General features: G+C 35.6%; 1 protein-coding gene across 2 annotated transcripts in view; it reads left to right on the top strand.

Moving 5' to 3' along the window:
* Neos (nuclear receptor coactivator protein neosin) overlaps positions 1 to 23744 on the top strand; it is a 59593-nt gene that overhangs the window by 4822 nt on the left and 31027 nt on the right. The window contains exons 1-3 of one of the 2 annotated variants that reach the window (XM_089100391.1): positions 16679 to 16863; positions 17123 to 17256; positions 20357 to 20464. In XM_089100391.1, coding sequence (XP_088956517.1) covers positions 17139 to 17256; positions 20357 to 20464 — 226 coding nt within the window. In that variant the 5' untranslated portion in view covers positions 16679 to 16863; positions 17123 to 17138. Of the gene's footprint in view, positions 1 to 16678; positions 16864 to 17122; positions 17257 to 20356; positions 20465 to 23744 lie in introns of those variants that run through there. The other variant, XM_089100390.1, reaches the window with a different exon arrangement.

Here is a 23744-nt window from a genome sequence, read left to right as displayed (position 1 = left end):
GCTTGAAATAATTTCTGGAAGACCTATCCCAGTAAGAGATGTAAACCATTGGCGCCTAAAAATTTACCTAGCAAACCAATGTCCACCAAACCTTTCTCCATTTACATCCCGGAAAGACTCAAAGATGTACCACAGAATACGATCAAATGCTACTGGCCTTAACAGCCAAACTTATCACTATCAAAACACAACCATTCCAACAGTAATGAGCCCTCTTTGCCGCCTATGTCAAACCTATGATGAGACCATCAACCATGTTCTTTTTGGTTGCCCTGTGGCAACTCTCAACCCTAAAAAAGAATGGCTAACTTTATCTGCTATATTCAAGCGCCTCAAGCTAACCCCTAATATTGACCAACTAACACAAAGGAGACACTCTTCAACTGATGATACTGAATTGTTCAAAGCTGTCTTTAACTGCCTAAATATAGGTGGTTTCATCAATGATGTATAAAGCCTATTATTGAATAATAATAGTCTAATCTCTATATTTGATTTCCCAGGACACCCCTGACATAATCATACAATACGAAAAAGGTTAAATGGATTCATCCGAAGCCTATAATTGAAGAAGAAGAAGAAGAAGAAGAAATAAAACAGTCAAGTAATATTTTGTCTATGACAATCTGTCCACAATTCCTATGAACCCTAGTTACCAACCACGCCCAGGATCCGAGTACATAACTAATCCATTTTCAATCCAGGAATTGAATAATGCAATACATCATATTAGGTCCAAAACTAGCAGCAGCTATGACAATATACACCCTACATTGATAAAGAATCTCACACCTTCATACAAACAAGAACTGCTAAATTGTTATAATCACGCTTGGGCATCCTCTAGGTTCCCCAATATATGGAAATGTTCGTCCCTCCTACCAATCCTAAAGAAAAATAAACCAAAAGATAACCCTGAGTCTTATAGGCCCATAATGATTACACCTGTGATGGGGAAAATAATGGAGAAAATGATTTATCACAGACTCCTCTGGTTTGTTGAGAAAAATAACATGATCCCACACACTCAAACTGGATTCAGGAAATACCACTCCTCAACAGATGCTTTCATTTTGCTAACAAATGCAATAAATGAATCTTTCTCAAAAAATAATATCCTAGTGGCAGCTTTCCTTGATTTTGAAGGAGCATATGACAATGTGAACCACCAAATCCTTTTAAATAAACTTGCAAACCTTGGAGTACCTCCTAAGCTAGTATCCTTTATTAAATCCTTCATAGAAGTGCGAAGTTTCATTGTCTGTGTTGGTTCAGCCTCTTCACCCCAAAAGACAATATCCAAAGGCCTACCTCAGGGAGCAGTCCTCAGTTGCCTCCTATTTGCCCTATGTCTCTGGGGCATGAACTTACCCCACACGAATCTACAATATGCTGATGATCTGGTGCTATGGTCATCTGGCAACACCTTTCAGATAGCACAGTCAAATCTGCAAAAGTCACTTTTCCAGTTTGAAAAATTCTCTCAACATTCAGATTTACCCATTGCACCCACCAAGTCAAAAATAATCCAATTTCACAGGAAGCGAAACCATGTTAATGCAAAACTAACTCTAAATAAAACAACCATTCCAGAAGATAATAATATTAATTACCTAGGTCTCATGCTTGACCAAAAACTTAATTTCCACCTCCACATTTCAAACACAATAAAAAAATGTTATAGAAAAGCAAATATACTAAAAAGACTTCTTTCCACACCCTGGGGTTGTAAGGAGAAAACCTTACTCCAGTTTTATAAATCACATATAAGACCCCATATTGATTATGGGCTCATTGTATATGGTGCATGTGCAAAGACCCAGATGCAAAAAATTGAAACAACACAAAATGATATAATACGTCTCATATTTGGTCTTAGGAAACCCACAAGCACCAAGTTTCTGCTTATGGAGAGTGGATTAACAACAATAAGGGAGAGACGTAGCTTTCTCTTGATAAAAAATCTTACAAAAATTGAATCAAATAGCTCACACACATTACATAATTGGTTAAGAAATCCAGCCATGTATAGAGGTATTGCAGATGAGTATGCCAATATTCAAAAGAAGTTCCCTGTACCAGCAAAGTCTATTGCACCTACTTTCCCCCAATCCCCTCCATGGAATTGGTCATTTCCCATAATAAATACTGAATTTTCAAAATGGAATAAAGATTTAACCCCCATTGCTTTTGTTCAGAAAAAATTTGCAGAACTTAATACAATTACCTATAAAAATCACTTCCAAATGTTTGTTGATGGGTCAAAAATGAATGAGAAGGTTGCAAGTGGTGTTTTCCTTCATCACCTGAAAATTGCAATGGGCGAGAGATTATTTAATAATTTATCTATAATTTCTGCTGAGTTAAATGCCATAATCATGGCATTAGAACACCTTAAGCAAAACCAATCTTTCATTGAAAAATTGAATAATATTATCATCTATTCCGACTCTTTATCAAGCCTTGAGTTGCTGGCCTCAGCTCCTCAATATAAGTTGGATATTGACACTTATCATTGTCTCAGTATTATTGATAATCTTGCTTCAAGTGGCATAAACACTTACTTTCAGTACATTCCTAGCCACTCTGGCATAAGTGGTAATCATCAGGTTGATGAAATAGCAAAAAATGCTATAAATATTGACCAGCCAAGTGGGATACCAATCCCAATTAGAGATATTTACCGATGGAGACTATCAGATATTAATTTTAATAAGACTAATCCTATCCTTTCCCCCTTTCCCAATAAGTATCTTTCTAAAATTTATCATAGAATTTGTTCTGGAACAAATGGACTAAATTTCCTTGCATTCTCATTTAAGCTTTCTAATTCAAGCGGTTCAATTCCCCTGTCGCCTCTTTGCAGGCATTGTAATATGAATAATGAAACAATTGACCATTGCCTATTTGAATGTAATATGCTGACGTCTGCACAACATACCTTGCTTTCTAAACTGTTAAAATACTTCAAACACCACAAAATCCCACTATCAGCCAAGAGCCTAGCCAACTATACCTGTACACAGAGCATAGAAATCGACATCTATCATCTTATATTTGAACTCCTAGAGTCAAAAGATCTGCTGAAAGATATCTGAATATATCTAATAAATATGAGGCAATCAAGCCAGTAGCTCTGTAGCCCACAGAGTGAAGCAGAAGGAAAAGTGCTAAATAGTTTTACTGAAAAGCCCGCCTGCTGTTAAATAGAAGAAGAAGAAATTTTGTTTTTAGTTAAATAAATAGCATTGGCCAGTGACAAGAGGTGATGCTGAATCTCTTGCAGAGAGTCTCGCTGGGTGTGTGACTTCATCAAGGTTTGGTAGCTTTCATTCTGCATTTGGCCATTCATGAGAGAGGATACCACCAGATGGCTAATTTGACAGCGTATATATATACAAATCTTGAAATTAGCCAACTGGCTAACCAGTATTTAAAGCGTAGGAGTCCAGCTGAACATAAGGAAACATATTAAGAAAACAATTCTTACTCCATAATATGCAGAATAATCCTAGCTAACACATTTTGCAGGGGGAGAGCCTTTATCTTCACTTCTTTCCTTGTTTTTTCCAGCTTTTCTAAGAAATTCATGAATTTTTTAGGATCTATATAGGCCTATTCACAGAATATATACCCCCCCCCCTAATGTGCAAATAGGCCTATATAGCCTACCTAGAATTGCATTCCTCAATCTAAATATAGGCTAACATCCATTTGCATCACAAATGAACTTTACTCCCATATTAGCCATATGGTGGGTGTCCATCATGAGAGCAGTTCATGTAATTGACCTACAAATAAAATGAATATACCATTAGATTCCATTTTTTCTAAATATAGTAATCACTTGGTAAATTTTTCACTGTTCATCTTATTGACTTATGAATAAACTAAACATAATACTCAATGCCTTTTTTATGCTCTTTCCAAACATAAAAATTATTTGTGTCAAAAATGTATTTTACCCCCACCCTTATATATAGGGCCCACCAGTTCAGGGTAGCCTAGGCTATATATTTGCACATTAGGGGGGAGGGGGTAAATTTTATTTCTGATGTAAATAAGAGGTAAGTTTAAACTTTCCCCCCACCCCACCCCCCCTAATATGCAAATATGTAGGCTACCCTGAAATGGTATATATATAAAGGTGGGGATAAAATTCAGGTCAATATCTACAAAATCATATTATTTAGTTATGAAAAAATGTAATACAACCTTAGTGTCATTTTTTATTGCGTATTTTGATTTTAATCCTCAATTATAATATAAATGAGTTTCAGCCCCCCCCCCCCTAGTTATGGCCCATACGGGTTAGGGTAGGTCAGGTTAGGTTAGGTATTGCCGATATAGGGGGGGGCTGTAATTCATTTCTGATAGAAATGCTTATTATATTTGTAATCAGCATAAAAAAAAGGCATCGAACGGTGTATTCACTTTATTCCTAACTCAATAATATGATTTGGTAGATATTGACCAAAATTCATTTCTGACAAAAATGATTATTATATTTGGTAAGAGCTTAAAAAAAGGCATTGTGTTGTATGTTTACTTTATTCATAAGTCAATAATATGAACAGCAAAAAATTTACCAATCACTTTTCTGCAAATTAGTTTTAAGATTTTTTTGAACCCTTGAAAATGATAATTTCTTTCTATGTTTTTTTTGTTTTGTTTAAAAAGAGTTAAAACATTGGTTTCAAACCTACTATTTATACAAAATCTATTTTATTAAAGTTATATAATCAACAAGCATTGATTTATCACAATTCAGTTGGATACAAAAATTCAAAACAATTTTTTCTATCCACCATGTCTCATCTGTTGGCTTTGATAGTTTTTACATTAATTAAAAACAACTTTTTCCACAAAATAAGTTTTTTAAAGAAAAGTAAAGAACTCTACTAAACAAAAAATGAGCAAAAATTAAATTCAAATAATCTACCAAGCATGAAACTACTGCAAATCAGCATCAATAAATAAACAAAACCCCAAAAAAAACAGAAATTACAATAAATAACCAAGTCAAACTCAAAATGAGCAGAAAGTAACATAAGTTGGGCTAAAACCCCTATGCCTTCTCAAGGCCACAACATAATTTGCATTTTACTGAAAAAAATACAAATGAATGTGCATTGTCAGTTTAATACACATATACTAATATTTAGTAATCAAAATGTTAATATTGTTTGTTTTATTAAAGTTATAAAAGAATATAAATAAAAATAATATAAATGTTTTTACTTTTATAACTTTAATAAATCAAATAATATTAACATTAAGTTATGCCCCAGGGCATAACTTATAACCCTTGCCCTGAATGCTGGGGGGGGGGGGGGGTTTATCCTCAAAGACCTAATTTCCAGAACTTTCTACTACATTGAACAAAATGACTATCTGAAAATTTTGATTAGATATGTTTAGGGGAATGATGTACATGAGAGGGTGGCTAGTTACCCTCCAATCACTTTCGACTATTAAAAAGGGCACTAGCCCTCTCAATTTCCAATTGAATGAGCCCCTTTTGAATTTTTTACAACAACTCTATCTATAGAAACCTTATAAGCCCCCAGGGCATAACTTACAACCTTTGTGCTGGGGGCTGTGGAGGGGGTATGTCATCCTCAAAGACTTAATTTCCTGCACTCTTGAACAAAATGGCTATCTCTAAACTTTGATTGAATGTGTTTGGGGAAATGGTGGGCATGAGAGAGGGGTCAGTTACTCTCCACTCACTTTTGACTATTAAAAAAGGCAATTTCAAAACAAATGATCCCTTTTTGAAATTTCTACAACAACTTTTTATATAAACCTTATGTGCCCCCAGGGCACAACTCACAACCCTTGCAGTGAGGGCTCTGAGGGGGTTATCATTCTAAAAGACAAAATTTCCAGAACTTTCAACTACATTGAACAAAATGGATATTGCAAAATTTTGATTGGATGTGTTTAGGGAAATGGTGGGCATGAGAGGGGGTTAGCTGCCCTTCAATCACTTTTCACTATTAAAAGGGCACTAGCCCTTTCAATTTCCAATTGAATGAGCCCTTTTTGATGTTTTTACAACATTGCTTTCTATAAAAACCTTATATGCCCCCAGGGCATTGCTTACAACCCTTGCCCTGAGGGCTGTGTGGGGGAGGGGGTTGTCATCCTTAAAGACCTAATTTCCAAAACTTTCAACTACGTTGAATAAAATGGCTATATAAAAATTTTGATTGGATGTGTTTGGGGAAAAGGTAGGCATGAAAGGTAGGCAAGGGGTGTTAATTGTCTTCCAATCACTTTTGACTATTAAAAAGGGCACTAGCCATTTCAATTTCCAATTGAATGAGCCCTTTTTTAAGTTTCTACAACAATGCATCCTATAAAATCCTTATATGCCCTCAGGGCATAACTTACAACCCTTGTCCTGAGGGCTGTGGGGGGGGGGGGGTTGTCATCCTCAAAAACCTAATTTCCAGAACTCAAGACTATGTTGAATAAAATAGCTATCTCAAAATTTTGATTGGATGTGTTTGGGGAAAAGGTGGGCATGAGAGGGGGGTTAATTGCCCTCCAATCACTTTCAACTGTTAAAAAGGGCACTAGCCCTTTGAATTTCTAATCAAATGAGCCTTTTTTGAAGTTTCTACAACAGTGCCTTCTATAAAAACTTTATATGCCCCCCAGGGCACAACTTACAACCCTTACCCTGAAGGCTGTGGGGGAGTGCCCTCAAAAATATAATTTCTATCAGGAAATCAACTATGCTGAACAAAATGGCTATCTCAAAAATTTTGATTGGATGTGTTTGGGGAAATGGTGGGTGTGGAAGGGGTGTTAGTTGTGTTTAGAGAAATGCTGGGCATGAAAGGGGGGTTAGTTGCCCTTCAATCACTTTTGACTATTGAAAAGGCACTAGCCCTTTCAATTTCCAATTGAATGAGCCCTTTTTGAAGTTTCTACAACAATGTGTTCTATAAAAACCTTATATGCCCCCAGGGCATAACTTATAACCCTTGCCCTGAGGGCTGTGGGGGAGTGTCCAACCCAAAAACATAATTTCTATCTGGAAATCAACTATGCTGAACAAAATGGGTATCTAAAATTTTGATTGGATGTTTTTGGGGAAAATTTGGATGTGAGAGGGGGGTTAGTTGCCCTCAAATCACTTTTGACTATTATAGAAGGCACTAGACCTTTGAATTTCCAATCAAATGAGCCCTTTTTCAAGTTTCTACAACAAAGATTTCAATAAAAACTTATACCATATGCCCCAAGGGCATAACTTATAACCCTTGCCCTGAAGACTGTGGGGGGAGTGTCCTGCTCAAAGGTATAATTTGTTGAACTTTAACTTATGTGGAACAAAATGGCTATCTCAAAATTTTGATTGGATGTGTTTGTGGAAATGGTGGGTGTGGAAGGGGTGTTAATTGTCTTCCAATCACTTTTGACTATTAAAAAGGGCACTAGCTATTTAAATTTCCAGTTGAATGGACCCTTTTTTAAGTTTCTACAACAATGCATTCTATAAAATCCTTATATGCCCTCAGGGCATAACTTACCTTAAATCACAGCTTGGAGCAAAATTAAGGATTTTCAGCCTTGTAATGCTCTGTTATGACTTCAATGGGTTTGAGGTTGAGGACTCAGCAGCTTCCCAGTCATACAGGAACTCTTGCTGCAGCCATTCTTTGTCCAAACTTCTCTTGAAAGCATCTGTTGAATCAGCAGCCGCTGTATTTTCAGAAAGTAGATTCAACAAGTTCATTACGCATTGGCTGAAAAAATGGCTTCTTTCTTGGACTAAGAAGTGTTGCTTGAAGATCTTTTTGGAATGACCTCTAGTGACAGAAGAAATCATAGTGGAATTGTTTGATTTTTTTTTTATTTGACTTAGTCTTGGTAAATCAATGTTTGTAAATTATACAGCTTTTACAAAATGGACTTATAATGAAATAAATAAGTTTGAATCAATTGTTTTAATTCATTTTTATATCCAAAAATTATAGAAAGAAATTATTATTTTCAAGGGTCCAAAAAAGGCTTAAAATTGAATTTGCAAGAAAAGCAGATATTATATTCAGAAAGAGCATAGAAAATAGTAAATTTCTAGGTGGTACTGTAATTTAGCTAGGATGAAAGTGAAGACATCATTTGATGCTTCTTTTATGCTCTCTCATAATACAATAATTGCTTGTGTTGCAAATTGCATCTCGAGCCCTGAAAAGGGCCCCAATTCAAACCAGTTTCCTACTGTTTCAGTTTTTTCAAATGCCATCAACAAAAATAGCACTGAATTTTGCAATTTACAACTTTGCTGCTGACAATTTGGGGTATATATTTGTATATTAGGGGGGTAGGGGTAATAAAGTTCTTCGTAAATCTGCAGTGGACCATACAATTTAGCTAGGATAAAAGTGAAAACATCATTTGATGCTTTTTATATGCTCTTTCATAACTCATATAAAATACCTTTAAGGGCTCAAGATTCAATTTGCATCAGAAGCAATTATTGTATTTTGACAGAGCATGAAAAAAGTATCAAATGATGTTTTCACTTTCATCCTAACTAAATTATAGTGCCACCTAGAAATTTACATAAAAATTACATCAAGTTTTATTTTTACTTTATTTGTAGTGCTATTGTATGAAATGCTCAATATTTACCAAGCAATGCCCTTCTTGAATGAATTGGCAGTCTTGCAGTGAAGAATGGCATTTGGGAGAGTATTCACAGTGGCATAGAGCAAACAGCATTTAAGTTCTGATGAACATATTTCCAACTTTTTGTGTTCCCTGGTGGCAATGGGGAGGGATAGAGAGAAAACTGAACTTAAATTCACATGTTCAAGCAGCCTGGAAGTCATGATGATATCTTCCCTCTTTCTTCTTTATACCAGTGTTTTGAATTTTAGGATCTAAGATGCTCTTCTTTAGGTTTTTCTTGTAGGTATGGTATGAGCTTGGTGGCTAGGTGCTGAAGATTCCCTTATGTCTTAGCATCCATTTTATATTTGGGACATGCCAAACTCTAAATGTGGGTAGACTAATGCTTTATAGTTTCCTTACCAGACATAGCTTACTGGTTGTAAAGGTTCTCTTGATGAGCCCAAGGGTCCAGTTTAAAAGTCTATAGATCAAGCTGTGTCACTGGCCTAATAATCTTGCTACTGCAGGTCCAGGGCATATTCATTGATGCAGATGGGAGTGATATAACTTCTGCACATAAAAAAGAGTCTGCAGGGCATAGGGTCTGATAAACAGTGATGAGTTTGGCAAAAATGGCACCTCTTCTTCACATAACTCTTGGTCAAATTTGTGGGCTACTTCAACTAAACCAATGGGGAAATTTCTGATAGCCTGTGGAAGGCATCTGGGTAGGCCACATCTTGCTGATGCAATTTAAGGTAATAGTCACTGATTATGAAGTAGCACACAATTATATTGAAATAGGTCAATACCAATGTGCTGCCATTGGAGTCATGGTAAATGGCTGATTTTTAGCATTTCCATGTGGTTGTTGGCAACAAACTTTGAACATATTTAGCAATTCTGGACAAGCCTCTCTATATATGCATTCATCTTTGGCCAGTATATGATCATTCTTGTGTGCTGTTTAGTTTTGTCTATTCCCAGATAAGCATGATGGAGTTGGTGTATAATATTAGTTCTCAGCATGTGAGGCATGGTGATCCACTGGCCTTTCAATTGCAGACTGTTATGAGTACTCAGTTTGTGCTCTTTATCCCAGATGGCCAATACTTTGACCTGACAATACTGATATTTTGAAGGTGTGACATCATGTACAAGGGACATGAGTGTTACTAGTTGAGCATCTTGGCATGTCTCATTCCAGATTTTCTCAAGTATAGAGTCACTCAGTGTAGGGATTTTATCACTGTGTGAACATAGACTTCAATTTTGTTCTGCAATTGAGTGTCTATATCAGGTAAGTGAAGACATGCCAGTGCCTCATGTATTCGTATTTCTGTTCTAGGGCTGTATCAGCATTCTAATTTGCAGGGTTAAATCTGTATTGTCATTTGCTGGAGCCGGATGGATATATCATAGAGTGGACATGACAGGACAATCTCTAGTGGGGAATGATCAGTAGTAATAAAAACTTTGCTATCATACATATAGTGGTGGAAGTGTTTGTATCCAAACTGTATGGCATACAGCTCTCTCCATCTGTGAATAGTGCTGCTCTGTCTTGCTTAGCATTCATGAAGCAAAACCAAAGATTTTACTCTTCAAGGAGAGTTCCATGTGCAGCTGATATTTTAATGCATTGACCTTAAGGTCCAGTGTTCTTCAATCAGGGTTAAAAAATATGAACTGTAACATCTGTCCAAGTTGCATCTGAATCTCCTCTTTTGACTTGGGATTTGACACATCCTTTATTGCTCTTATTTTTTCGGGTCAGGCTTTATTCCCTCTTTACCAATGATGTATCCAAAGTATTTGACCTGATCTTTAGCAAATTCACATTCATCTTTTTGGATTGGTTTCAGGTTTTCTTAGCTCTTTTGAGAACTGTAGCAAGCCTTTTGTCATGTTCTTTACAGGAAATTCATATGCTAAGATGTCATCCATAAGTATTCTGATGCCTTTTATCATCTTTGAATGCTTTTTTCCATTTTCCAACTGGACATGGTTACAATTATAATATGTAATATGGTTCCTTACAGAAGAATGACCAAAAGTGTAAGTTATAAGATTCCTAAGTACATTTTTCAAAGAAGGATTTTGAAAAACCCATGACAATTTTTCTCTTTCTACATTGTAAAAAGTTAATTTTGTTGTCTCAAGGCAGTTTGTCATTTGGTTATTTACAAACAAGTTCTTTGGTGTCATTGTTGCATGCTTTTGTAAACACTTTCAAGTTTATAAATCAGAACAATGTAAAATTAGTTTTGTTCTTGCAATTACAAGTAGATCTATTGCCGTTTAAAGTACCTTTATTTTTATTTTTTACTTCATTAATTCATGCTTACCTTCATCATTCCTTGGAAAGATTTATTCACTCAATGATGTCTTCCTCAGAAAAGAGGTTTAGAAGATGGCAATATAATTACTATTCTTGTATTTTGTCATGCCAACTTAATAGGATGTCCAGTGGCTTTTCTAGGCCTGGGCAGGGGGTGAGGCCAGCTTTTACATACCTATTAAGGTACTTAATTGACTAAGAAATTATTGCAATTGCAATTTTTGTATGCCTTGCCTCCCCCCTTCAGTTTATGAGGCCTAAAACCATTAGCCTACTCATGGTGTTGCAAAAACCCATGTTTGTTTTCTTAAATAGCAGAAGTGAAGTCATTGTTTCTCACCACTGCTACTGTGCACATATCCCTGGAGTATACACATAACTAAAAGTAAACACACTAGTAATAAAAGTCTTATTTTATAGTTTGCAGAAAGTTTCTGTTAATCAGATTTTCATGGTTCTTTCAATTTTTATCTACATTTATAAACAATATATTTTTCCAACTGTCCTTATTTTTTTGCAATGATGTGATGCTATTCACAAGGTTAAGAGTACAGATGCCTATTAACACAGAGATTCCTAATGTTTACAATATTATTATTTTGATTATATGATTATTTTATATACGTATTATAAATATATTTATATATATTATTTGTATTGTCACAAATGTGACCTATAATGACATATTTGGAAATGATGTTAATTGGGAAATTGAATATTGCAACTCTTTTATTTTCAAAATGTTTAAAAGTAAAAACCCTTAAAGATTGCTATCTTCTGAAGCATGATCCTCCATCCCTTACCCCTTCAAAGGGCACTGACCTCTGATGACATAGGACCTACTTTGGTTTATAAATGTGATGCTTTGGAAAGAGATCCACAGCAAAAATATGGTAAAGGAATATTGTAGGGCAAAATTTGAATAGGGAAAAAATGTATACCATTGGATTCTCCAGTCAGCCCTCTTCCCAAGTTAATTATAGTGCCATTACAATTGCATCCCCCTGCCCTAAAGAGGCCAGATGAAACCCAAATATATAAATAATATTGTGCTGCAGCAATTTATTGTTTTCACAATACTTGAAAATTCTGAGATAGTTAGTGGATTCAAAATTATTGAAAACTTGTACTTTAAGTTTCCCAGCATCACAGGCAGAAGTGCCATACAGTGGTACATTCATTCCTAAAGAGTCACTTAGTCCATACAGAATAAGTGGTTAATATAGACAATTTAATCCTTCATTTAACTTAGTTGATTAACTTGATGTTTGATAAAATTATGTACAGTGATGCATAATTTTGCATCAGCAGCTGTCATTAAGGTGGGCTACTGAGGTGGGTGGCGGGGGGGGGGGTGTAACTGATGCTTTGAAAAGTGCATTTTTATTACCTTAAACCTTAAATTATCTTAAATGGCATCTTCTAGTGACTAAGGCTGAAGAACCTGTAGATGTTGCGAGGTAATGTTGACTTGATAATCTTCATGTCACAGTTGGGTTATCACTATTTACATATATGCAGGAGAACAGTTCATAACAACAGTACAATTTTCATATTTACAGGACAGTTTGTTTTTGTTGTTGGGTTCACTATGTGTATTGGTGGCTGGGCATACTTGGGGGTTAAAGGGGCAGCTGGCATCTAATAGATCTTACTCCATGATGCTGGTTTGTCCCACTGCGTCTTCAATGACTTGCCACTCCAATCACAGTCAACCCCAACCTTGAAGCTATTAACTGATCTGGCCAACACAGTAGATTTGCTAAGTGAATTCCACTGTGGGACAATGTGATTGGTGAAGAAGTTGAACTTCTTGTGCTTTCTGCTAAATTTTTAACGCAGTTTTATTGGATTTCCTTGTGTTCTGGTATATTCATTGTCATCAAAAACGGGCTTGATGGTGTTGCTGGTCATCATCTTAAATGCAAGGATGACATCTCCTCTTTCTCTATGGTACATTAGGGTAGGTGGGTCAAGCTTTTCTAGTTGTTGGTTGTTGGAGATTTGTTTTTTTGCAAAAGGGAGCTTGGTTGCTCTATTCTGTACCTTCTCAAGAATCTCTATGTCACACTTAAAAGTGTGGCTTGGCAACCAACATGCCAAACTCAAGATAGTGACAAACAAGATCAGCGTAAAATTTCTTGATAAGTCTTGGTTGGCGACTTGTCATTGAATACTTGATGAAACCAAGGACCTCGTTTGCCTTAGCTACTTGGTTTCAACATGACTATGAAATTTATGCTTATTGTCAATTAATACCCCAAGATAACACTCTTCCTTGGCACTCTGAATGGGCATATTGGCATCTGCAGAGTCAATCATGTGATAACTATGGCAGGGATTATTTAGACCAAGATGAAGGACTTAGCATTTGTGTGGGTTAAACTCAAGCATCCAAGTTGTTGCCCACAGACAGAGGTTGTTGAGATCTTCTTGCAGAGAAGAGAAATTTTCTATAGAGGCTGCTGGACCAAAGAGTTTGGAATTGTCTGCATACAGTTCCAAGCCATTCTTGACCACCTCAGGAGCGTCATTTACGTAGAGATTAAACAGTGTTTGGCCTAGTTTGGTCCCTTGGTGGACACAATTCTTAACATGTACTGGTGTGGAGTAGATGAGGTCACCTCTCATCATATACAGCGACAATTTGGGTTCGGTTTGATAAGAAGCTGTGAATCCACTGGGCAACATCATCGTTTATCTGATATACTGACAACTTGGTTATCTGTTGGCGGTGAGACATTTTATCAAAGGCCTTAGCTTGATCCAGTAGGAACACGTCGACTGGGAAACCCTGCTACAGCAGATCAGTTACAGATTCATAAGCTAGTATAAGGTCTACCAAAAAGAAAGCCATTCTTGGTCATATGCGCTATAATTGCATAATTGACTATCCCTTCAATAAGTTTGGCCACAACTGAGGTCAGGCTAATAGGTCGACAGTTCTCAGGCTGGATTCTAGACCCTTTCTTGAATATCGGAGTAATTAGGACTGTCCAGCGATCTGCAGGTAGGATACTAGTCTGAATAGACAGCTTGAATAGCGAACAGAGCGGCTCGGCTACTATATCTGCAAGTTCTTTAAAGAACCTGGGATGTATACCATCTGGACCTTTAGCTTTGATGGGGTCTAGTTTACTCAGCCTTTTCTTAAACTCGTCCATTGTGACATAAATTTTTGGCATTGGGTGCTCTACCACCCTGGGGGGAGGGGACGGTGGCTTGTCAGTGGGGTCCACTGAGAAGTTGGATGCAAATGTGTTGTTCAGCAAACTTGCAATGTCCTCTAGATCTTCCAGCTTTTTTCCTTCAGGGTTGAGCAGGAATGGCATAGTTTGTCTGCTCTTATCTTTAGCAGATACGTATCTCTAGAACTTCTTTGGGTTATCTTTGATGTTTAATGCCAAGTTGTCTTCATAGTCAGCTATGAAACGTCTAGTCAGTTGCCTCAGTTTATTCCTTGCTCTTGCAGAACGATCCCAGTGGTGTGTATATTTGCATTTCTTATATTTTGAAAAAGCCTTCTTCTTATGGTTCATAGCCCCTTTAATAGGCTGGTTCAGGTGTGGCAGTGTTTTTGGTGCCTTTGCAAATGAAAATGAAGTACATGTCCTCTCAGCTTGGAGCAGAGTATTCTTAAAATTTTGCCAGGCTAGCTCAATGTCTCCCTTGACAATCACTTGGTCCCATTCTACTGTCTGTATTATCTCCCTGATTAAGCTGTAGTCGGTGTTTAGTTTGTTTAGTGCAATTGTTTTTCCATTGACTAAGCAGCAAGGCATGGCAGTTTCAGACGTGGTCACTGGCACCAATAGGGGGGAGGAACTCAGTGTTGACTAACAATCCTGGGTTATGTCCAAATTTTGTATGTTTCTTCAAGCCTTTAGGTAAACATAAAGAAGGGTTTGGGGAGGAGCATGTAGAAATAAATCTGTGATCTCCCTTTATTTAGACTAAGCCCAAACATAGGTGCTGTGGGGTCATAGCTTTCCAGCCATTGCAGAAACAAAATGTTTTCTCTCTAGCATAAAATATTACATTCATGTGCTTAGAGGCACAAAAGGTGCACATTTGTTTAGAAATACTAAAAAACTATACATTGAAGCTCCCAGCTTCAGAAACAGTAATGATGTGTGGTGTTCCTGAAGAGTCACATAATCCATACTAAATAAACAGTTAATATAGATGTTTATCTGATAGCTTTGTTTAACTAGTTTGAGTTGCTTGATGTTTGAGAACATGGTGTATAATTGTACATCAGCTATTATGGAGGAGGGTTAATGAGTCATTGTACAGGCGGGGGATCTGCCTGATACCTCAAAAAGTATATTTTGATTCCAAAATTTTGTATAGGTGCTTCAGGGTGATAGATCCCTTCTTATTGCAGAAAAATGTTCTCTTTTTAGCATAAAAGATTACATTCATTTCCTTATCAGTATAAAAGGTGGAGAATGGGGGGCATCTTTAGTGTCTTTAGCAAATTTTTCAGGAGGTTGGGGGAACCTTTACCAGAAACTTGTTTTTTTTTATAGACGTTTACACAGAAATATTAGGTTTTAAGTTTATTGTTTATGTATCAAAGTTTTTGTAAAGAACTATAAGTAAGGAGCAGCTTCTGCTAATCATGTCCAAGACTCTAAAATATGGAGTTTTTATAGCACCATTTACATTAAAAGAATTTACTTTTTATGTTGATTCCAAATATGTAAATTCTTTAAGTTCAAAGTTAACCAAAAAAAGGTTTGAGTCTTAGAAAATTTGCCTTATTTGCAAAAAAAGGACGTAATTTTAAAGTTGGGTATCAGAAAATTGGTTGTAGAGGGTTTGAAGCCCAATCTACAACAATGTGAAATTCTGATATTTCTTTTTTTTCCAAGGAAGATGATCATGGATTTGTGTTTATTTGTTTGCCTATTGTTTTTTTTTTCTCAGCAATGATTGTATCAAACAATGATCCTAGAATATCACGAAAAGGCATTGAAGGTTCTTGAAGGACATTGAAGTTGAAACTTCATGTGCATGTTAATGGGGATGGATGATTATATTTACAGTGACATGATGGTAGTTGGAATGGCTTCAGCTCTATAGAAGTTCAAAGAATATGCTAATTTGCTATACAAAGTTGGTTTTTGTTTTCCATGCACTTTCATAATTGTGGACTATTGTAAACTTGCCCTTTGAAGAGAATGTTTTTGATTTTTGACAGCCAACCTTTATTCAATATCTTTTCATTGAATTTTCAAGTATTATGTTTGCAATGGGCTGGTATTCGTTTGCAATTATGGTATTGGTTGGAGCATAAAGCCACCTTATTCAAATCAGCCCATTAACTTTTCAAAATTTTGAGCTACAGAGCATTCTAGACTTTCTTGCCCAACTTTCTAGACAGTAGAGAGATGCCAGTATTGATCGAGAACAATTTGTCAGTGCTGCTAGACTTGAGACTTCCTAACATTCTCTTATGCATCATATATGCAAAAATTGAAGCCACATCATTCATCTATACACAAAATTTTACATTTGAATTTTAAGACGAAATCTTATTTTTGCTCTTATGTGACATTATTAGTGTTTTACCAAGCATATTGTTAGAGTAACATAATTATGTATCAGTATATTACAATGAAAATAAAGTCATTATTTCACTGAGCACAACAGTTTTTGCAGATTTGCTGTGCTGTGCAGAGCATTTGTAGCACTTCCTAGGAAGTAGGAAAGGCTGGAACTGACTGGGAACAATTTGTCAGTGAGCTGAAGGTCATTAGATTAGCAGAACACATAGTTCAGATCTTCAATTTAAGATGATCTTCAATCTTGACTTGTGATATTAGTCTCAAGACTCATAAGATTCTTGGCCTCAAGTTTAGTCTTTACTGTACCTGACTAGTGTAAGTTTTACAAGGTTTAAGGTTCATGAAAATTTTTCTTATGGAAAGTTCTTATCAAGAGTGAGCAACAAGGTATTTAAATTTTGTGAAAAAGATGGTCTTCATTTATTTTGGAAGGTATATATACTTATTCTCAAAAATTCTTTTTAAGTCCTTGGTAATTTTCTGTGAAATTTACGCAGTTGAACTCATTTAACTTGGTGTTTTGACTAATGATAACGAAATGACTGTTTAAATTTATATCCCTTTTTTCTTATAGGAATTTTTCAGTTGAAATGTCTGATTCATCTGATGTGCATCGAAGAATTTTTGTTGGGAATTTGCCAACTAATAATCTCAGCTTTCATCCAAACCTATTGAACAACATTATGAGTCAATTTGGACATATAGAAAGTATGAGTCATTATACACATTCAATGCATTTTTTATATATCTTCCATTAATACTTATTATCACCCTGTTCCATTTTTTGCAGCTTAAATTTTCAAGCCATTAGTTTTTTAAAGTTGTTGTGTGCAGGCTGTGCGTAGGCACCCTTTTAGGTACCTAATTTCTTAGACTGCACTTCCTTTAAGTTTCGAAAGTATAGAAATATGTGTGTAGAAATTTTAAATTGAGCTGTCCTGGTTAAGTGGTTGGTGTGCTGGGTTGGGAATCCTTTGTTAAGGGACATGGGTTCAATTCTGTGTGTGGCTGGTTCTTTAGTTTGAGGCAGGGGTCCTGGTGTGACTCTGGTAAGCTCAGCCAAAGTTGACTCAACTCTAATCCATAATAGTGACTCAATAAAGCGTCACACGTTCTTACCTTTTCTATGTTTGGTTGATAATGTTATTTTAAAAAAAAATGTGGCAACTGCCAGTTAGGTATGATGTAATTATTTGTTGTAAATAAAACCCATCTCATCTCATTTAATTTCATCTAAATGGGTACCTGGAGAAATCTGGGAAGGTAAGCAGGAAGGGTGTGCGAATGCACAGGATGGCTGGCCCCCAACCCCCCAATTGCACATCCTGGCTGAAGGGCCACCAAACAGAGATCGGCACCGCCGGTTTGGACATTGAGGGTCTAGTGTCGTTATACTCACTTACTTACCTTAATTTTGAATTTAAAATTAGAAAATAAACTAAATAAAATAGTAAAACCCAACTGTTTTGATTTTACATCTAAAAACCGTCGTCAAGGGAAAGAAAGTAGAGAAAAAATAGAATAAACAACACAAATATGCAAAGAAAGGTTGTAAAAAAGTAGTTGTCCTATATATATATGATAAATCTCCTGTTACATACTTTATGTAGATTTTTGCCAGCTTTAAATCTTGATTTCAAATCTTGGTATTGCTCAAATTCTGGAATATTGTTTTGCCTAAAGTACTGATTTCTGTTGCACAAATAATATGCTGTGATCTGTTTTTTTTTTGTTTACTGCATCTCTCTTTGTAAACTTTCTTCTCTAGTTTTGTGTTTTTCTGTCTGTAGTCTCTTTTTCTCTTTCTCTTTTTAGCCTATAAATATTTATTTTGTCTTAACAAGTGAAACTGCTTTGTTGTGTCTTGAGATATACTTTTTTAAAGAAATATTATTTTATCTCTTTCTGTTCCATTCTAGGGGTATCTAGTCCTTAATTTTATACATTTTTATAAAACAATATCTTGTTGCACCAATAGCTGAAGAGAAATTTGAGCATAGCCTACTGAACTGTTCTTGTTGTGCATATTGAACACATACAGGATATAGAGTACTTGTTGTAGTAATATACTGCTGTAGTAATAACCAAAGGGAATTTTTCACAGCTCTTCCAAAAATGTATAATTTTGTTCAAAAAGTCCCTACTTTGATGTGAAGGTTTTTGAGAGAAAAATAGATTTTGTACTTAAAAAACAATTAGTTTAGTTTTTGGCACATAGTGGCTAACGTCTAATTGAGGAGGGGGCAAATTCAATTAAAAAAGAAATAATGCCCGAATGGTAAATTATGTGAAAGTATGGAAGGAAGTAAAAGGTATTATAGGCGTAGCTTGTTTATTAAGGGGTTAACGTCTTTTAGTGGGTCTTCATTGGAGTTTTATTAATTTGTAATACCCTACAGAAAATATTGTTTTGTTGCAAGTTCTTTTTGCTTTTTCTTCCTTTGTAGGTGTTGGAGGCAAAATTCCAAACGCTTGTTCAGTAATACAGTTATTACGTGAATAGATGCTGTGTAATATTTGAAAATCAATTCGATTGATGAGCAGCCACAATACATTTTAGCAAGAATGGTGGTAACAATGAGAACAAAAGGTGTAGTGTTTGCTGCTGTTTTAAACAGATCTTTAACTTATCTTCAAAGATTTCTTAGAGCTTCATTGTTGTTGTCACCATTCTTGTAAGATGTATAGTCGCTAATTAACTGTAATTGAGACATTTTTCTATATTATCCGGTATCTATTCAAGTAATAAATTCAATGTTGTGATCTAATATTGTTTTATAATCGTAAAGGCTTTGATGTAATTTGCACGTATGATTTTTCTAATATTTTAATAAAAGAAATGAAGCTGCAATAACCAGTATTTAAACCTCAGACCAAACTCGCGATATCCGTATGGCAGAAGGTAGAATAACCCAGAATGGTTCTGGAGCAATAGCCAGAGGGAACCCAAAGAAGAGAAAGACCAAAAAATGCTTTGACACACTACCAGAGGGGGCTGAAGCATATGCAGCCCAATCCTAGTGAAAAGACATCCGCCTTTTTATTGTTGCCAAGGATGGCTCAAGAGGAATGAAGATCTCTGGAACTCTGGTTCTGGTCATCCAAAATCATAATGTATTCCCTGCAAGAGTCTACTTGTTACTGAATTATCATATCAAATAATTTCCAATGACGGCCTTTTCGATTTTGGATCTGTGATTATAAATGAAAATTAGCTGGCACTCATGGGGAACAATGAGATTAATGATAAAGCCTTCCGTTTTTAAAACCTTATTTTTAAAAAACAACATAGACCGCTTGAAGCAGTCTGATTCCATGAGGAAAAAAGTAAAACTTCTTCTGAGTTTTAATACCTTCAGTTCAGATGGTAGCCTTCTTTAGTTTATAATACATTTGAAAAAGAGAATTTACTTTGTAAAAAGTGGGAGGAAACTGACTCTGATTGGCCAAAATGAACCACTAAGGGAATCGATAAATCCAGGCACGAGTAGTATACACAATAAGAGAAGAGGGAGCAAACATCCAGAAATAGAAAAGATGGTGCAAACACAATAAGGTGGTTAAATTAGATAATCAATTAAACAAGCAGGGTATATTAAGGCAACTTTGAATGGAATTGGTAGCTATTATCGAGAGAAGTTGTAGTTTGTAATTCATGTTTCTTAATTTTTGCGTTTTTTTTAAATGGCTTCTTGCGACTTTGCTTCCTGAGGAATCCTTGATAATAACCTTAAGAAGTGCCCCATTTTCTTTCCTTAGTGCGGGTATGTTCTTGATGATATCTTATTGCTAAAACTTTTCCTTATAGATGTTTCCTGTATGAATGGATATGCCATAGTACAATTTGCTCATATAAACTCAGTAAATAAAGCCATGAATGCAAAGTTTCCACTTATCCTGCTAGACCACAGATTGGGTAAGAACAAGTTCATTTTACATATTGCTTATGTTTATTCTTCCTATTGCCCTTTGCTTTTCTGTGTATCTCTAAGTTGAACATAAAATAGATTATTTCAGTCTCTGGCAGAGGCCTCTGCTATCAACTTTATTTGGATCCCATCTGAAATTTTTGAAAATTAAAACAAAATAACATCTAATTTTGTCTTCAATTCTACCATATTAATTACAATCTAGTTGGGATTCAGTTGGTGTGCAGAATTAAAAAAAAGTGTTTCATCTGCAGCTACTGTTACAGATGGTCTTTAACTCCGGTCTCGTTCCACATTTATTTTGTAGGGGGGTAATTACACCGATACTAAAAAAGGGGAAAAAATCCATCTGAATGTTTATCGTACCGTCCAATAACCGTGTCACCAGTTTTATGTAAATTAATGGAAATACTTGTAGTGGATATGCTCATAGATAAGTGTTCTACTCCCGACTCCCAGTTTGGTTTCAAAAAGGGGGTTAGCTGCGAGCATGTGCATCATATTCTTGCTAATGTAATGGCAGAAGCACATGACTTAAATGAAAGATTTATACTCGCAAGTCACAACGTGCGCCGGGCTTTCAATTCAGGGATTCATTCCCAGCTATTCCTGTCGGCTCTTTAGCGCGCGGTTGACCAGTCTGTGATATTAGCATTTAGAAATATGTATAAGAATCTTCAAGTACAAATTAATATTCCGTCAAATGAGGGTCCAGTTTTATCTTCCCAAAAAGTCCAAGTGAAGAAGGGTATTAGGCAGGGTGTATTATCATCGCCTCTACTTTATAATACCAGCATTATAGAAGCGCAAAAGTATGCTAAACCAAGTTTTATATTTCATGGTTTAAATATAACGTTATTAAATTATGCAGACGATATTCTTAATATAAGTAGATCTTTAACTACTATTGAAGAGAATTTTGATATTCGTAATGAAAAGTATGGAGGGATTGGCCTGTCGTTTAATTCTAGTAAAAGCGAGTTTATTGTTTTTAATGGTGATTCCTCTGGTGCTGTTTGTAAATTTGGAAATCAGCAAGTTACAGGATTTGGTTCCATCATGTATTTAGGACTGCCAATAAACTCTGATATAATTTCTACTCGCGCTGGCCTACTTTGTAGTTTTTTAGAAAAAGCCAGGAAACCGTACGGAACTCTTGCTTCAACAAAGGTACAATATAATCGCCGAATTCGTGCTAGACTATATAATGCGCTAGTAATGGCCCATGTTTTAGCACTGGCTCCGTTTTGGAATATTTTTTCTTTAAAGGATAAGAGCAAAACTTCGGTCTACATTCTATAAATTTTTAAAGTTTCTATTGAATGTTCCCCTATGGGCCAAAAATTCCTTTTTAAGTAATAAGTATGGTGCTGCGGAACCAGTTTCTGCCATTTTGAAACGCCAAGCCAAGTTTCTGAGGTTCTAGATCCATCTAATAGCCTAAATTTGGCAATTAGCCCTTGAGTTGCTGTTCATTTTAATAGCTATTTGTTTTTAATTGATTGTTTTCAGGTTTCGTGTGAATTTGTTGCATTAATGTCCTTTTTTTCTTGTTTCCATTATTTATCTGTTTCTCCATTCATGCATTTTGTATGTACTTTTTTTTACTGGGTTAATAAAAATAAAATTAATAAAATATTAATAATAATATATTAATTAATAATATTAATAATTAATAAAATAATTAATATTAATATAGGCACTGTGCCCATTTTAGCGTTTCGTTGGTGTTTAGCCCAATGTAATACAAAAGTGTAAAAAATAAGAAGTAAAATAAGTTGACTAAATTTTTTATTTAGATGATTATATTTAACTTTGTGATTATTTCGGGTAATGCTAGATGTCAGTTTTTGTTTTATTATATATTTTTTTCTCAAGTTTCGCATAGGCTTGGGTGCTACTTTATAGAAACCATGTGCAGCAGAGTTTGGTCAATCTGTTATATTCAGTTATTAAGAATTGGTTTTGCTTGATAATGTATTCAAGGAAACGTTTACTTCAACTTTGTGAATTTGTTTGCAAAAGGAGTAATTTTTAAGTTTCAATTAAATTGTGTTTTAATTAAAAGCAAAAAATTTTATAGCTTAGCTTTTCTGGAAGTTTTTTGAAATGTAACCAAGTTTTCTCAATGTCCCTTTCGGATTTCAAAAATTCTTGAAAATAATAGAGGGATTTAGCTTTCCAAATGAAAGAATTACAAACATTCATTTAGAGTTTGAAATGCTGAAGACGAGCAGCAGTGGTACTCAATGATGAATTTGCTGACTTGCGAGACTTTCAAATCCTAGTTTCTCTTCACCAGCCTCTGAGAAGGCCTTGGGTCATCCATGGATTCTGGAAAATATGCCCTTTGGACCTGGAGTACAAGGGGCCGAAGTACATAAATCAAAAATATAATTTTTCACCGACTCGTAAAAGAAATTGAACCGTAATCGAAAATAAAGGGATCCACTTAAGAATATGTGCATATTATCTTATACTGAGGTCCTTTGCTTCCTGGCTTACATAAGTAAACTGGGATTCAAGGACCCCTTTCTTGATTCCTCGATGGGTCATTTCTGATGGTATGCGGAAGATCAGTAAATACATACAAAAGGAGACCACCTCTTGTCATCCTCCGCTGATTTGGTTACTCCATTCTATATCCAAACATCTTCAGAAGTATTTCATTACTCGCATTCAGAAAGATCTCACATAGCCCTGTTACGTCAGGCATTCCATCGCAAGCCGTCTATCTCAACTGATCAGTTGGTGAATATAGACCCTGAGTTTTAAGTAAAAGGATCAATAAAACGCAATCTCGCTTGGTAACCTCCTTCAAATTAGAAATATGTTTACTACTTATCAAAGGAGAAAAACTTGAATTGTTTCTTTTTCAATGGCCTTAGGATTATTTAATAACGCTCAAGACTTCAAGTGGGTTATTTTGTAGATAAATTAGACACCTGCCGAGAGAGCAGAAATTCCTGGAACCAGGGTTAGAAAAGTTTAACTTGCTTATAGACACGATGAACTGAACTTGCTGAACTCCATCCCTAAGCCGGACACGTCGAACAATGGCAGATGGACAGCAACTTCACATTGAGCTCTTTATATGAGATAACTAAAATGCTAAAACGTTATCAATTTCTTAAAAACAGTAGATCTTAGACTTGAGCGAACAATGTGTTAATGTCACATGACCTAGGTCCTTTACCTCTTAGTTGTTTGGCTGCTGAATAAATCAACATAGAACTATCAAAGTGAAGGGTATTTTTACTTCGAGTA

This window comes from Artemia sp. Qi Xiang Cuo, chromosome 14 (assembly GCF_049724085.1).
Source record: "Artemia sp. Qi Xiang Cuo chromosome 14, ASM4972408v1, whole genome shotgun sequence".
NCBI classification, from domain to species: Eukaryota; Metazoa; Arthropoda; class Branchiopoda; order Anostraca; family Artemiidae; genus Artemia; species Artemia sp. Qi Xiang Cuo.
This window is presented reverse-complemented; position numbering and strand designations above follow the sequence as displayed.